This window comes from Myxocyprinus asiaticus, chromosome 28 (assembly GCF_019703515.2).
Source record: "Myxocyprinus asiaticus isolate MX2 ecotype Aquarium Trade chromosome 28, UBuf_Myxa_2, whole genome shotgun sequence".
In the NCBI taxonomy this organism is placed as follows: Eukaryota; Metazoa; Chordata; class Actinopteri; order Cypriniformes; family Catostomidae; genus Myxocyprinus; species Myxocyprinus asiaticus.
The window spans coordinates 42,205,063-42,222,660 of record NC_059371.1 but is presented as its reverse complement, the minus strand read 5'-3'; the positions used below and the strand labels follow the sequence as shown (position 1 = coordinate 42,222,660).

The following is a 17,598-nucleotide window of genomic DNA, read 5'->3' as shown; positions in this document are numbered from 1 at the left end:
TCCCAATGTTTTCATGTGTCAGTGTGTTTCAATTTATTTCTATAAAATTGCTCTTTCTTGTGATGATTGTCTAAATAATTTTTTTTAAATACACCTTTACAAACTCTTCATAGACAGACAGATAGATAGACAGACCGACAGACAGATGATAGATAGATAGAACAATGGATGGATGGATGACAGACAGATACATAGATAGATAGATAGATAGATAGATAGATAGAACGGTGGATAGATAGATAGATAGAATGGTGGATAGATAGATAGATAGACAGACAGACAGATAGATAGAACGGTGGATGGATGGATGATAGTCAAACAAACAGATAGATAGATAGATAGAATGGTGGATGATGATAGATAGATACACAGACAGATAGATAGAACGGTGGATGGATGATAGAACAATGATGGATGGATGGATGGATGATTGATAGATAGATAGATAGATAGAATGGTGGATGAATGGATGGACAGACAGATAGATAAATAGAACGGTAGAACGATAGATAAATAGAATGGTGGATGATGATAGATAGAAAGAGAATGGTGGATGGATGGATGATAGACAGACAGACAGACATAGATAGATAGAACGGTGGATGGATGGATGATAGTCAAACAAACAGATAGATAGATAGATAGATAGATAGAATTGTGGATGATGATAGATAGATAGATAGAACGGTGGATGGATGATTGATAGATAGATAGAATGGTGGATGATGATAGATAGATAGTTACACAAACAGATAGATAGATAGATAGAATGGTGGATGATGATAGATAGATAGTTACACAGACAGATAGATAGAACGGTGGATGGATGATAGAACAATGATGGATGGATGGATGGATGATTGATAGATAGATAGATAGAATGGTGGATGGATGGATGGACAGACAGATAGATAAATATAACGGTAGAACGATAGATAAATAGAATGGTGGATGATGATAGATAGAAAGAGAACGGTGGATGGATGGATGATAGACAGACAGATAGATTGATAGATAGATAGATAGATAGATAGATAGATAGATAGATAGATAGTTAGAACGGTGGATGGATGGATGATAGACAGACAGACAGATAGATAGATAGATAGATAGATAGATAGATAGATAGAATGATGGATGGATGGATGATAGACAGACAGACAGACAGATAGATAGATAGATAGATAGATAGATAGATAGATAGATGATAGATAGAATGGTGGATGGATGGATGATAGACAGACAGACAGACAGACAGACATAGATAGATAGATAGATAGATAGATAGATAGATAGATAGATAGATAGATAGAATGGTGGATGATGATAGATAGATAGATAGATAGATAGATAGATAGATAGATAGATAGATAGATAGATAGAATGGTAGAACTATAGATAGGTAAATAGAATGGTGGATGATGATAGATAGATAGACAGACAGACAGAAAGACAGATAGAACGGTGGATGGATGATTGATAGATAGATAGATAGAACGGTGGATGGATGATAGATAGATAGATAGATAGATAGATAGATAGATAGATAGATAGATAGATTTTGGAATGATTTAAGCATTCATCTCTCAGAAAAATGAATGTCGACATCTGAAATTCCTTTTAGAATGTTTTTTTTTTTTTTTTAAACAATTATAATAAACTCACACATTCAGTATTCTGTCCATTTGTTTATTACCGTTGGGATGTTTATATATATATATATATATATATATATATATATATATATATATATATATATATATATATATATATATATATATATATATATATATATAAAATGATGAAATGTAAAACTCTGGGTAAAATCTCTGTTGAGCACAAAAGACCGTTTTTGAAAAAAATAAATAATTAAATATATATATATATATATATATATATATATATATATATATATATATATATATATATATATATATATATATATATATATATATTTTCCTTTACGGCGCTTAGCTCGCCTGTCGTAAAGTATCGTAACGCGAGCGCAGAATCCGGCAGTCAGTCACTCTCGTGTGTGTAGCGGCGCACATGTTCAATGTTTTGATCGAAGAGAGTTTGATGCGTTTAGAAACTTTGTGTTGATTTAGTGAATATGGCAAAGTTAATGTTAAATATGTTGCCTGTCATGGACATCGACGATAAATCTGGTGATGAGCCGAGAGGAGTTAAACGAAAGATTGCGCTGTCCTGGTGAGTAATTTGATCTAAACACTAAAATAAGTCAGTGTACAGTGAAATCACAGTGATTTACTGGGTATATTTTAGTTGACGCAGTTTGTGTGCCAGTGTAGTCGAATGTTAGAATGTCTGGTGTGAGCTTGCGTTACATTTACAATATTATTACATTTGTGGACACCAAGGTAAAACCATGTTTTTGAAGCATGTACCGTGTTCCATGGTATTATTGGAAATACCTTGGAGTACAATGCAAATACCATCTAATATGAAAATAGTAATCATTCAGAATATTTCAATGAAAACATCATGGGATTACTCTAGTGAATTTGACATGATACCATGTTAATGCCACGTTTTTGTACTCGTACTATGGTCTTTTTGTAAGTCCATTTGAGCTCCTGGTTTACCATGGTATATTGGCCAAGACGGAGCACTTCTATTAAAATTAATGGAAGACACTAGAACGCCTAAAATGGCCTATTAGCTTTCAAATACAGACATGCCTGTCATCCAGCTCGAGAACGCGCATGCGCATTAGCTGGACCAGCCAGAAAAGTAGTGATTTTTAGCATGATCTCAGCTAAAGAAGCACAATTTATGATACTATATTACTGTTTTGTTATGGTAAAGTCTAATGTATGTCTATTGATTTTTTCAGCTGTGAGGTCTGTGGATCTGAGGAGGCCAAATACAGATGCCCAAACTGCATGAAACACACCTGCAGGTGACATTTGTTTCATTTTGTATATATTTCGTTTTCGCAGTTGTTCCACACTCTGTGCGTTATGAATGTCCCTCTCTTCTCTCTGTAGTTTGGCCTGTGTAAAGCGGCACAAGATGTTATCTGGATGTCGTGGTGTTCGAGAAAAGGCGGCTTTTGTCCCACTCGCTCAGTTTAACGAAATCGACATGCTCAACGGTGAGAACCTGCACTTATTTTACTCGCATGAAGTACTGAAGCTCAGGTTTGGTGTTGAGATGTTGTGATGGCTTGTTTTGCTCTTGTAGATTATAGGTTTCTGGAGGACACGGATCGATTGAGACAGCGGTCCAACAGAGACGCACTCCTGCACGCCAGTCGCCAACACCCGAAAGAGGTGAGGCTTGAACCGCCGTGTGTTCAGAGTGGTGTTTATGGCCCTGTTTACAACTGTTTACAAAAGGAATATTCAGGGTTCAATACAAGTTGAGCTCAATCTTCAGCATTTGTGACGTAATGTTGAAAATAATTTCGACTCATCCCTCCTTTTCTTTAAAAGAAGCAGCAGAAATCTGGGTTACAGTGAGACACTTACAATGGAAGTCAGTGGGGCCAATATGCCACAAATGCTGTCGATTGAGCTTCACTTGAGCGACAAACCCGGGATATTTCTTTAAGTTCTGTCTTGCTCGAGGCCTGTTGGTCTGCTTTTTAGAGTTGGCAAAATCTTCCTTTTTCTTTCTCTTTTTCAAGGGGAAGTGGATGATCAGGAAAGCACGAGCGGCCAAAGTCACCCTGAAGTTACTGCCAAAAATTTTCAGCAAACATCGTGAGAACCGCACCATCTTCAGAAAAGCGTAAGATTCTGCGTTTAGTGCAGGGGCGGTACTAGGATGTGATCTTTGCCCCCCCAATGGGTTCTTTTGGGGTGGGCAATTGTTTATTTCTTTCGCTTGGGTTGATCCCCCTTGATCGAGTTTCAAGGAGTCAGATGTTTCAGAGGAGGCTCATAGGCAATGCCCCCCCCTTAGACCCGGCAATAGTTCACTCTTTCATTTTATAGTAAGTGAAACAGTAGGCATTAGTCCACGCTAAATGTTTCAGAACGGTAGTATTCTACATTTTATCACGTGACCTCATCACGTTACAAGAGGCGTGCATTGCATGTAGGCATACAGTATTTCCACGCAGTGTACTCTAGTTGTAACTGGGTATGTGCACAGTAAATATTCTATAGCCTGCAGCAAAATTTAGAGTAGTATGCTTTTGACAGGTTTCGGAAAGGGACCCAATGTTTGCCCCACTCTCACAAAATATAACATTAAAACTCACGCATTGATGTCAAAAACATGTTTTCACATCACATTTGCCGAGTTCGGAATGGCATACTACCATACTTCTCTGACTATTTTTGCCATTTGTGTCTATGGCAGAAATAGTATGAGTAGTAGTATGCCATTCCGAACTCAGCCACTGTCTTCTGCAGCTCTCAGGTGTAGTTGTTCTGGTTTGAGCCACATGGTAGCGCTCTTGATAAGTGCAGTCAGTACAGTGACGGTCGGACTGGTGTGTTTGAGTGTTAGCTGATGAACACAGCTCATGATAAATAACTCTTGAGTTTCTGTAAAAGGGGTTGTGTGTAGCCCAGCGCCCCTCCTCACAGCTTCTGCTGCTACTCAGTGGCATGTTGATATTACATGTTTTATTTGATGTGCTTGTTCAGTGAGATGACCGAGAACTGACAGAGCAGCCTGTCAGACTGCAGGATACTGAACTGTTTATAATATCTCACTGTTCTCTTTAATAACTACAATTAATGTCATTGATGAGGAGATGGCACTCTACTGATCACAACTCCCTTTATGACATTATTTTCTGTCTAGAAGCAGAATGGGCACCAGTGATTGGCTCAGTCTGTTGCTGGGATGCATGTTATTGGTTTAATGGCTGTAGAGATGTTTGTGATTGGCTGTAAACAACAGGGACATGGGTGATTGGCTAAATGTGTTACCGGTGCGCTTGTGATTGCTTAAGGTCAACAAGGACAGTGGAGATTGGCTCAAGAGGTTGCAGGAAAAGTTGTGATTGGCTGTAGACAACAGGGACACCGGGGATTGGCTTAGTGCATTGCCGAGGGTGCGTGTGATTGGCTGTTGTCAGCACAGGCATTGGCTTAATTTATTGGATTAAACAAAAGTTTTTTTTTAGGAATATTGTTCTAATTGGTAATCAATTTATAGTTTTCTTTCTATGTCCTCAAATTCAATACAACTCTCCATTCTGTTAGTGTTTTGTAATATCTTTTTAAATAACAAAATCCAGTTTCTTATTGATGCCATCATCCTGTAAGTGACATCATCTTTGGAGGGAAAGCATCAATGCAAACATCAGTATGTTTTGCGATATTTGCTAGTTGGTTTATCTCACTCTAAAACATTTCATCCTGTTGGATTGAATTGCAGAAGAATGATAATATCTGCATGTCAAAATATGGTTAACTTTTTTTAGTTCTTTATTTCCATGCTGTTCATTTTCTTGTAATTGTGTAAATAAATTATAATGACTAAAATTTAAGTGCCTGCGCACTTTATTCCCAATTCGGAATGCCCAGTTCCCACTACTTAGTAGGTCCTTGTGGTGGCACGGTTACTCACCTCAATCCGGGTGGTGGAGGACAAGTCTCAGTTGCCTCCGCTTCTGAGACCGTCAGTCCGTGCATCTTATCACGTGGCTCGTTGTGCATGACACCGCAGAGACTCGCAGCATGTGGAGGCTCATGCTACTCTCCACGATCCACGCACCCTGTTGAGAGCGAGAATCACTAATCACGACCACGAGGCGGTTACCCCATGTGACTCTACCCTCCGTAGCAACCGGGCCAATTCGGTTGCTTAAGAGACCTGGCTGGAGTCGCTCAGCACACCCTGGATTCGAACTCGTGGCTCCAGGGATGGTAGTCAGCGTCAATACTCGCTGAGCTACCCAGGCCCCCCAGAGCATATTTCTGAAAGTCTGCGTTACCCTTTTATAGATTTTAATATTTTTTAATTATTGAGCTCAAAAGGCACTGCATAACAGGAATCACTTACTGTTGGTATTTAATGTATGTGATAATCCATATTTCCCTGTACAAAACATCTCCAGTAAGACCAAACTGATCCTCATTCACAGCGGTAGAATGACATCTGAGAGCTGGTATACCAACAGGAGCATAAACAGGTTTTAGAATGTACCAACTAAGTACACAATATCAGAAGCAGATGTGAGGACTTCAGTGACTGCACATGGTTAGCGACACACTGCGCTCACTGTCGGCCAAATACTTGCAGATTATTAATGGCGGTGACAGATGCTCCGAGGCATGGATGTGTTTTAGACGGTAAGGGCAAAAAAAGTCTCTCTCTCAACTTGATTTGCTCTTTTATTTAAAGATAATTTCTTCAAACTCCACAACACAGATCGGATGCAAAACAAACTATTTCGATTTAGTACTGCAGTACTTTACCTCACAGTACTGTACGCCAATCAGCTACAACATTAAAACCACCTGCCTAATATTGTGCAAGTCCCCCTCGTGCCGCCAAAACAGCGCCAACCCGCATCTCAGAATAGCATTCTGAGATCATATTTTTCTCACCACAATTGTACAGAGCGGTTATGAAACACACACCCGGAAAGCTCATCTGCGTGCGAATGCGGTGCTGCGTGTCCAGATGCACACGAGAATTTGAGCCCTTTATCGCCACTCGGGACATGCTGAACTCAGCAAAAAAACATATTGGACGGCAATCTAAACCTGTTTATCTTCACAATCGTTTTGCAATGTAGGCTTTAATGATGCAACTTAAAATAATGCCACGAAAAAGATGTCCATCGGACTTACACACGCAGTATCATGCACAAACACATTCTGTTCAATAAATCTGACTGAATCCAGATGATCTAAGAAGGTTATTTTCAGCAAATTATCGTATTATCTGTAAATGTATTACCATTTGAATATAATGCAATCTTTCTCCTCATGTAAATTAGATTGTGATGATTGTTTAAAATGCCCCACTTCCGATAAATATTTTAGTGTTTATGGCCATTATTACAGGTAAAACTCAATGTGGGAATCCAGAGAACTTTATTTACTGAATATAACCACAGATCTCTCTGAATGCTGTCAGTCAAAGCTCAACGTGAGTCTGCTGTTAAAGCCACAGCTGTGCATCTCACACCCTACAGACGCAATAAAACTTTTGGCTTACCTGAGGGAGAAATGGCTCTCTGCATGTGAAACAAAGTGTTTACTCAGTAAGGAATTGAATGTCCAGATGTTTAAGAGCATTTTACACTGGACGTGTCAAGCAACAAGCTTTTGTGATCTGCATGTAGCACACACGCAACAATGCCCGCAACGCAAGAGTGAAAAAATGTATCTCACGTGAATACTGTGAATATTGTATTCCATTTTGCATGCAAGTAATAGTTAAAAAAAAAAACAACATACCAATAAGATGGCTTTTATATCTCTATAAAATAGTTTAACCACATATATAACTTATCCTCAATAAACAAGATTGGTGGGCAAACATTGTTTCTGAAAAAATCATATATTTTATTTCCATGGCCTGTTTTCCCATATTTGAGTTCTAATCTAAAATGGGAGATCATGTTTAAATAGTTAAAGAAAGAAGTAGATCTTGCCTAAAAAGCTGGGCACACCTGGAGAAGCCAATCACTGTCAGCTTGAATATACATCTTTTTATATATTATAGATCTGCTTTGGGTGTCTGTTGGCTTTAGATACTGTTTACACAATTATTTTGTTGTTGTTATTCAGTCGTAAAATACATCAAAACTTAGGCGAATTAATGCATTTTAGCTAAACACGACTTCACCTCGACAACTTTATGCAATTTGAGTTGAATCATTTTTCTGATTACCCGATTATTTGTCAGAAAAATTGTTAGATTACTCTATTACCAAAATAATCGATAGTGACAGCCCTATACCAAACCACAGGCTACAAGCGAACCGTACTCAGACCAAATCCCGAGATGGCCTCGCTCAGATCCCTGAAACGGACCAAGTGTGAACACCCTTGGACCTCTGACCTAAGTGTCCAATCGCCTGTCTGTAACTCCTTTTTGTTCCTAACGATTACATGATAGTGATGAAATTAAACCGGACAATCCAGAATAATTTGTACTTCAACTGCGACTCAGGGGTGCCTGTTACCCAACAGTCTCTGTTGCTCTTACGCCTGGCATCTTTATGAAATGGCTCCTTCAAATGAGGTCATTGAATTGAACCTGGTCTCTTTCCTATTTGTTGGTTTTTTTTAGGGCCTGTTCATTGTTGAACATTTTGTTTTCCATTTTGCAATACTGATACGACGAATTCAAGGGACACATCTGGGAGATGGCCTCATGTGTATGTCTTTTGTCTGAGAGGCGAATCACGACACAAAGCATACCCGTTCAGAGTGACAGAAATTGTTTGACGTAAGACTTACCACGAAGCACAACTCTTGGCCTAAGCAGTTGTCCGTTTGAATATTTTCATTCTAACTTCATTAGGAAATGAAGAATGTGGAACAGGAGTTATCAAATCCAGACCCCAGATTTCGCATTGAGTACCTCTACAGTACTTAGTGTCCTTTGGCGTCTAAATGTGTTCAGAAAAGTTCTGGACTTAGCAACCATGTTGTTGTTTTGTGTTAGTAACTGTAGCTGTGGGCTAACCAGGTGTCGTGAGAATTAACACCGTTTTTTGGATTTTCCTTGCCCAAAGCCTACAACAGGTGGATGAGCAGGTTGACTTGACCTCACCGCTGAAGAATCCAGCTACTTCTGTTGCTCAACATGGGATTACAAATAGTTGAATCAGTACATAAAGTGATTACAAAGTTTCTTCTTGCCATTTTACTTGGTATTTCTGGCCTGTTTGGTTCCAAATGGTGAGTAGTCTTGCCTACCTGAAAGCGTGTCTCTCATCGGACTGATTTTTCTATTTAGGGGGAAAAAAAAACTTTCCATTCATTCATTGGAAGTGTAACAATGCCCCCACACCTGGTATTCCCAGCCCTTCTCCGGCACGCCTTTCTCCAATCTCCACCTTGGGCTGCTGCGACTCGCCAAGCCCGAGCAAACTCATAAATTCCTGAGGGTGTCAGAATGCTGGAACATCTTTACACCTGTGAAAGTAAACCAAGCTCCAGTTATCCGTCCAAACCTGCTGCCCACCTCAGGGTGGAAGTTTACCTCCAGTTCCTGTCCAAACTGCTCTGCCAGATCCTTAATATCTGTTCTGGCCTCTTCAGCACATGTTTTGGAGGAGCTCATAGAACTCTCTGGTTGTGTAACAGTGCCATCTGGTTTAATGTGCAAGTTCTGGGGGCGACAAAATGTTCCCTCCGGGGGTTCTGGCATGCAGAGTTTGGCGACAGCAGATAAGTTGATGGATGACAGGCATATCAATGATTCTTTTTGTTTTAGGCATGTGATCCTTGATTGACGGTGCCAGCAAAGTTAGTGTTGGTTGTTTGATTCCACCTTTTCACCATTGTAATTCTTGCAAGGCTACACTTTTAAGGTAAAATTTACATTTTCATTTATGCATTTGGTGCTTTTATCCAAAGCAACTTTTAGTGCATTCAAGATTTACAGTTAGCATTATGTGAATTCCCTAGGGAGTCGAACCCATGACTTGATGTTGCTTGCACCATGCTTTATCAGTTGAGCTACAGGAATACTGATGATATTAAAACTATTAGTTCCACCTCTAGACCTACCTTGAGCTCAGTGGTTGTTAATGAATAGTTGAGGCCAGTTTAATAGAGGAATTCCTGGTGAAGAACTACACTACACATGATTGGCTTATTGCTTCAACCTGAATTTGAACATTTTTAGTTTGCAGTTGGCATCCATTCGCCCTACAGCAGTGCCTCTGGTTTGACCCGTTTCCAGTAAGAGTGGGGTCCCGCCTTGGGTTATAACAGGACCCTGGGGGCTTATATTTTTTCTATTCATCCTCGTATGAGGCAGAAGTTTACCAGAGTTGCTCTAACAGAGCCTACACCCTACTGATGGCTGCTACTCTGGCTCATGTGTGTTGGATTAACAGGTCTTCAAGTATAAAACTATTTCAGGAAGCTCTAAAGTGTACTTTCAGGGTGGATGTGGTCAACAGTAGAAGTTTAAGTCATGTTTTTTGGAACACAAGAGATCTGGTAAAGAAACCCTTCATTGCTGTGTTTTTCTTCATCGTTTTACTGTCTTTATTCCAGATCTGTGCCTTATCTCAGATTTTTGGCCAACTGCAAAACGAACTGCTGTTGAATTATCGTCATCGTCAGCATGACACCCGGCATCAGTTAGTTCCCTGCGAACACGCACCTTCTCGATTATATTAGTAACACTGGCCCCCTGTCAAATTGGACAACGCTCCAACATGTTGTTCCAGTAAACACCCCATATCCTGCCAGATTATTCCAAACAGCTCTGCCATGCCTCTGTCCAACCAGTGCATGTGCAATCTGAACTGTGTGAACCGATGTATTTTCAAGCTTCACGTCTGCCAACAACATTGTCACTTTCACTTAATTCCAGATGAATTTGGCCATTTCAGTTTATTATACGAAACGAATATCATGCAGCTACACTGGGACACAGAGGAATTTTATCAAATAGAACAAGCGCAAATGTAGTCATATGATCCGCGACTAGTTGACACAAATCCAGAGCGCTGCCAAGTCAACTAATCAACTACAGGCATTTGGTGTAACCCGTATTAGTTGCTTATCTACTCCCTAACCCTTATCCACCACCACCTCCTCACACCAGCTTATTCTCAGACTCAAGATTTTCATGTGTAGAATATTCAGTTAATGAGGTACATTGCAGTATGAGGTAAATGTTGTCTTGGAAACCGTAACTCAGTCATAAAATATCAATGGTTTGGTTTTATTTCTACAGGGAAGGACGATTGCACTGGCATCTGAAGATCCATTTTCCTCAAAGCAATGCAGTTTATTCAGAGAGGTAGAAAACACTTCTCTCCTGTCTTCTCATAATGTCTCGTCTCTTCTTGTCTCCCATCTCGTCTGCTCTCTCATCATTTCTCATCTCTCTTATCTCTTCTCTCCTTTCTTCATCATTTCTCATCTCGCCTCTTCTATCCTCTTCATCTTGTCTCTTCTCATCATTTTTACTCATCTCTTTTCTCATAATTTCTTGTTTGATGTCATCTCTTTGCATCTCTTCTCTCTTCATCATGTCTGTTCTCGTCTCATCGTTTCTCATCTCGTCTCATAATTTCTTGTCTGATGTCTTTGTGTCTTCTCTCTCCATCATGTTTGTTCTTGTCTCTTCTCATAATTTCTTGTCTGATGTCTTCTCTTTGCGTGTCTTCTCTCTTCATCATGTCTGTTCGTCTCTTCTCATAATTTCTTGTCTGATATCGTCTCTTTGTGTCTCCTCTCTTCATCATGTCTGTTCGTCTCTTCTCATAATTTCTTGTCTGATGTCGTCTCTTTGCGTCTCTTCATCATGTCTGTTCTCGTCTCATTGTTTCTCGTCTCATAATTTCTTGTCTGATGTCTTCTCTTTGTCTCTTCTCTCTTCATCATGTCTGTTCTTGTCTCGTTTCTTCTCATAATTTCTTGTCTGATGTCGTCTCTTTGTCTCTTCTCTCTTCATCATGTCTGTTCTTGTCTCGTCTCATCATTTCTCATCTCTTCTCATAATGTCTTGTCTGATGTCGTCTCTTTGTGTCTTCTCTCTCCATCATGTTTGTTCTTGTCTCGTCTCTTCTCATAATGTCTTGTCTGATATCTTCTCTTTGTGTCTTCTCTCTCCATCATGTTTGTTCTTGTCTCGTCTCTTCTCATAATGTCTTGTCTGATATCTTCTCTTTGTGTCTTCTCTCTCCATCATGTTTGTTCTTGTCTCGTCTCATCATTTCTCGTCTCTTCTCATAATTTCTTGTCTGATGTCGTCTCTTTGTCTCTTCTCTCTTCATCATGTCTGTTCTTGTCTCGTCTCATCATTTCTCATCTCTTCTCATAATGTCTTGTCTGATGTCGTCTCTTTGTGTCTTCTCTCTCCATCATGTTTGTTCTTGTCTCGTCTCTTCTCATAATGTCTTGTCTGATATCTTCTCTTTGTGTCTTCTCTCTCCATCATGTTTGTTCTTGTCTCGTCTCATCATTTCTCGTCTCTTCTCATAATTTCTTGTCTGATGTCGTCTCTTTGTCTCTTCTCTCTTCATCATGTCTGTTCTTGTCTCGTCTCATCATTTCTCATCTCTTCTCATAATGTCTTGTCTGATGTCGTCTCTTTGTGTCTTCTCTCTCCATCATGTTTGTTCTTGTCTCGTCTCTTCTCATAATTTCTTGTCTGATGTCTTCTCTTTGCGTCTCTTCATCATGTCTGTTCTTGTCTTGTCTCATCATTTCTCGTCTCTTCTCATAATTTCTTGTCTGATGTCGTCTCTTTGTGTCTCTTCATCATGTCTGTTCGTCTCATCTCTTCTCATAATTTCTTGTCTGATGTCGTCTCTTTGTGTCTCCATCATGTCTGTTCGTCTCTTCTCATAATTTCTTGTCTGATGTCGTCTCTTTGCGTCTCATGTCTGTTCTCGTCTCATTGTTTCTCGTCTCATAATTTCTTGTCTGATGTCTTCTCTTTGTCTCTTCTCTCTTCATCATGTCTGTTCTTGTCTTGTCTCATCATTTCTCGTCTCTTCTCATAATTTCTTGTCTGATGTCGTATCTTTGCGTCTCATCATGTCTGTTCTTGTCTCATTGTTTCTCGTCTCATAATTTCTTGTCTGATGTCGTCTCTGTGTCTCCTCTCTTCATCATGTCTGTTCGTCTCGTCTCTTCTCTTAATTTCTTGTCTGATGTCGTCTCTTTACGTCTCTTTTCTCGTCTCATCGTTTCTCGTCTCATAATTTCTTGTCTGATGTCATCTCTTTGCGTCTCTTCTCTCTTCATCATGTCTGTTCTCGTCTCATTGTTTCTCGTCTCATAATTTCTTGTCTGATGTCGTCTCTTTGTGTCTGTTCTTGTCTCGTCTCATCGTTTCTCTTCTCTCTTATAATTTCTTCTCATCTTATCGCATCTGTCTTTGCATTATTTCTCAACTCATCTCTCATTGTTGTCTGACCTCATCTCTTCTCTTCGCATTTCTTCTCTCTTTGCATCATTTCTTTTCTCTTCTCGTCTCTACTCTTATGGTTTGTCATCTTGCCTCATCTCGTCTCTTTGCGTCTCTTCTCTTCATTTCTCATCCTCTTGTCTCATCATTTCTCATCTCTTTGCATTTCTTCTTTTCTAACAGAACTACTTCATCTGCAAATGTTCCAAATTCTTCTAAAATTTGAATGCAGTGTCACAACAATCCAGTGATGAAAAATGTAACACTTGTTTTCTTGATTTTCTCCACAGATTTCCTGATAACACACAGCTCATTCAGATTCTCAGTGGCTTCATCCATCCCTCAGCATCAGATCCAATCAAACGCCAAAAGTATGTATCCTCCCATCTTACTCAACATACATGTATTTCATCAACTCCACCTTTATCTGATCTGAGTGTACAAGTTCACCTGTTCACCTGATGAACCCAGGCCTCCATCATCAAATCATTCTCAGACTACAGAAAAATGCACGCGTGTACACACTAGTGTCTTAACAGAGCACATGAGTTTGAGTGTTGACAGACAGTGGCAAAACATAGAGGTTGTGAGAGCTGTTTGGACGTTTCATTTCAGCACAGGTGAGAAACTGCTTTTATACTGTAGCCGAAGGTCAGAAGGTTAGATCGCAGTTTGTCTCAAACTGTTCGAAAGGCGTCATGTGAAACTGAGATTAGTTGGTTTGGTTTAGCGTGCCCTCACTACACTGCATAGTGGGACAGACTGCACTGCGAAAAAGTGGGCACTTCAATTTTGTGTTTCTTAAAACTTTTTTTAAAACGCAGTAATGGCTTAATCATTGTAATTGTACTGTTGACAGTGGAAAATGTGGTGGGGATTTGTCTATTGTTTTCTTCATGGAACAGTTCACAAGAGTTATTTGGGTCAGTTTGCTTAGATTATGACTTATAAATCAACATATAATGTCCACCCAAAAATCCAGACCACAAAATCCAGCTCAAGCGTAAATGCCGAAATTACGCAGCAGTTTGCAGCTGCCATCCAAGCTTAGTCAGAAATAAACTTTTTGCAATGTGATAATAGGCTATGAAATCAACATTAGAATAAGAGTTTGGTGTCTTTTGCATGATTTACTCTTGATTTCCAATTTGCAATCTTTCTACATTTGTAGACTCAGTTCATTCTTAGAGATCTGATTTATATCATTCCATACTTCAAACGACAACATATTCATTGAGCATCCAAAGACGAGGAGATAAAAGTTGAGAAATATGACCTTTTTAAGGATCCATCTGATTCCTTACACAATTGACCCCTTCAAAGGCACCTTGCAGCTGTTTGAACACTTTCGAACGGATAAGCGTTTACACCCATTGTGCATTTTCAACCACTTTCGACCTCTGAATGTGATTAAAGTGGACAAATCTCATAACGTTTTGGCATCGTTTACACCTGTCTTTAGCGTCAACCCATTTTAAATGCATCACCCAAAATGCACCATAATACCAGCAGCAGTCGGTTGCATAAAACTGTTTTAAACTAGTGTTAAAAGTTAGTTGTCTTAAATTTTGGTCAACTTTTTCACTCACTTGCGTAAAAACTTAGATCGCTCAAAGTCTTTTTAACAAGTCAGTCCACTGTCGGCCATCTTTGGAACGTTCTCGGGAGGCTATTTCCAGTCATGACAGTGCAACTCCCATCTACTTGAATGGAGAAAGACCGAAATCTTCAAAACATTCACTAAATCACTAAATTTGTTCATTAGAATAGATTTTGAAGCACTGTATTCTTCTAATAAACAAACATTTCCAGTGAAGGAGAACTGTCTGCCATTTTCAGCGCCCACTGTCTACCACTTTTTTTCATTCGTTCGGTGTCTTTTCCCACAATGCAACACAGATTAAACTGTCTTACTAAAGACAGCTGTGAGCTTGTTTTATACAACAGGCTTTCTCTGGCACCTTCAGTTAGTCAGACTAATTGTTGGACACAGTCCATATGGGTATGTTTATGCAACCGGCCCCAGGTGTAAACGAGGCCAAAGTCAACACTAAATCAAAATTGATCCTATTTACTTTATTACACATTCCTGATCTTATTTTGTACAATTAATCAGTGCACGTTTTTCCAAAACACAAAATTGGCTCCATACTGGCCACTTTTCACCACCCAATTATTCCTGATGTATAAAATCAAGTCCCGCCACACATTTCTTTCACTTTGAATATCCATTTTCACTATGAAATATGGATGTAAAAAGGTTTGCGAATGCCGTCGCCTTTTAACCACAGTTGTGTTTAGCAATGGGATGCAATGCTGTTCTCTAGCCAACGAAGAGCTTTCTCTGAGACTAGAAACTAAAATTGAATGCATTTACATGCACAGTCTTACACCTATTACACTTAAGCCGGCAACGTGTAAGGTCGTGTAAAAGCCCTAAACAGCGTTCCTTTATCAGGGTACGGTCATGAAACTTGTAAGAAAACTGACACAGATTTTTGCCCAATACTTTGATTTCATGTTGCATGCATAGAGGTCGACCAATAGTAGATTTTGCCAGTACCGATAACTGGTGGAAAAGGCTGAGAGTTTTAAAAATCGATTTACAGAATGTTTTGGCTTTCCTTACTATGTTGGGCACAGACATAGAGGCTATAAGAGCAACAATCAGCACAGATTAGTTTCTCCAAAAAGCAACTATCGGCTCAGATTAATGGGTAAAACCGATATATCGGTATACCTTACCGGCTTATCCAATGCGTGCAAGTGTTGTGGGCATGACTGATAACATTTTTACATCAAAAGCAGAGAATAACACGATTATTTCAAGTCTCAAAGAAACAATGTTTTCTTATGTTGCCTTTTCTTTTTTGAAAACGCTTGTTTTTTTGCTTTGTTTTTTAAGAGTTATCAGCATATTGATGTGCATGGAAGCACACTCACTGTGAGAATAGAGATAAACGGCAAGTTTAGGGTTTATTTGTGTCTGGAAACCATGCAGCAATATAAATTATATCAATTACATTTCACTTGGCCTTGTCTCTGTCAAACAGTAGGGGGTATGAGCGATTGAGCATCAACACGTCCAACGAGTTCCCTTTCTCCATCCTCTCCATTTGTTATGTAACAGAGATGGATTGGTTAGGTTGAAGAATTAGCTGTCAGAACATGTTCCACGGTTCCACCTAAAGTGCTTTATTGTGGTTTGGATTCTTGAACTCTATGAAGCTCTTGAGAATATCTCAACCAATGAACCTCTAGTTAGTAGAGCTGCAGGTTAACCTTATATAACCGTTCTGCTCGTGTTGTCCGTGTCAGACCAAAATGAATGATGTGTTTTTGTCAAGCTAAACATCAGCCTGAGTAGCAGAGAGGAGGCTCTCCATGGCGAGTACCTTCATTGACCGCGTAGGTGAAGGCTAGTTTGGCCCACATGCAGTCTAATGCGAAACATGTTGAGAATGTCGATTTCTAAACCAGTTTTATGTTGACTCCAAGGATCTGATCACTCTGTTTCTAAACCTCGTCATTGATGTTAATTGTGGCATCACGTTTGATGTGTTTCAGGTTGAAAGTCTACGTTCACATGCCTCAGGAGGACATCAGAGTCTTTATGAAGTCAGAGCAGACGCAACCAAACTCACTCAGGTAACATGTGACATCTGCCTTTCTTTCTGTCTATCTGCGAGCTGGGTGTTCCTGTCTTTTGGTTTGGGTCAGGCAGTTCTGTTGGTGCGAAGTAAAACTGTGCAATATATCAAACATTCACAATATATTTCTGTAGGAGTCATATTTCGTAGTTTTGGAGGTCTAATCGCACATGTGATGTGCATTTTCAGCTTCCAGTGCTTGTAAATGCCACTTCAGTGATTATTTGCATTTTATTGCGTCTTTAAGAAAATGAGTATCGGCTTTTGATCGGCTGATGATGCCCGTCTGTGTCGAAGCATTTCCTTCACTTCCCCTCTGACGCTCTCGCCCTGATTCATTCGCCATGTATGAAATCGACAAAATGCTTTATGGGAATGACATCACTCCTCATAAAGTAATAGTTACGCACTTTGGAAGTCATCAGAGAGTTTTTTTTCTCGGCCTGACTTTTTGGGTCACTCTCGCCCTTCTGTTGTTGGAATCGTAAAGCCCATCACACCTGTTGGGCGCATTAGAGACGCTCTCTTCTGGTTCGCAGTATGACGTCAGGGGTCTGTTGTTTGTTATGATCTGCTTTCAAGTGTGAACTGGTCTTGACAATGTAGAATGTTTCTTTTTTTTACCTCACAGCATACCAGTTTAATATATTGTGTTAATATGTTCATAAGGGTCCACTTTCTGAGCTGTGTGTGGCCCTGTATACACGTGACTTGCGCAGATTTCTTTCCTGTGTTGATGCACTTCTTATTAAAACAGGAAATTGGGGTGGGACATGTTGAATAGAATATTTGTAAATAGCCAGTGGTCTTTTGTTTACATCACAGCCATGAAGATGATTTGCTACCTGCTAGTCAGAGGCAGGTGGTATTAAGAGGAGGTACTTTCTCATTCTAAAGAGCA

General features: G+C 39.6%; 1 protein-coding gene across 1 annotated transcript in view; it reads left to right on the top strand.

The window, feature by feature from the left end:
- Nucleotides 1–2,014: 2,014 nt before the first annotated feature.
- Nucleotides 2,015–17,598, top strand: part of znhit6 (zinc finger HIT-type containing 6) — a 34,699-nt gene continuing 19,115 nt past the window's right edge. The window contains exons 1-8 of the mRNA XM_051659139.1: nucleotides 2,015–2,211; nucleotides 2,858–2,923; nucleotides 3,012–3,118; nucleotides 3,208–3,296; nucleotides 3,653–3,756; nucleotides 10,864–10,929; nucleotides 13,338–13,418; nucleotides 16,615–16,695. Coding sequence (XP_051515099.1) covers nucleotides 2,114–2,211; nucleotides 2,858–2,923; nucleotides 3,012–3,118; nucleotides 3,208–3,296; nucleotides 3,653–3,756; nucleotides 10,864–10,929; nucleotides 13,338–13,418; nucleotides 16,615–16,695 — 692 coding nt within the window. The 5' untranslated portion in view covers nucleotides 2,015–2,113. The remainder of the gene's footprint in view (nucleotides 2,212–2,857; nucleotides 2,924–3,011; nucleotides 3,119–3,207; nucleotides 3,297–3,652; nucleotides 3,757–10,863; nucleotides 10,930–13,337; nucleotides 13,419–16,614; nucleotides 16,696–17,598) is intronic.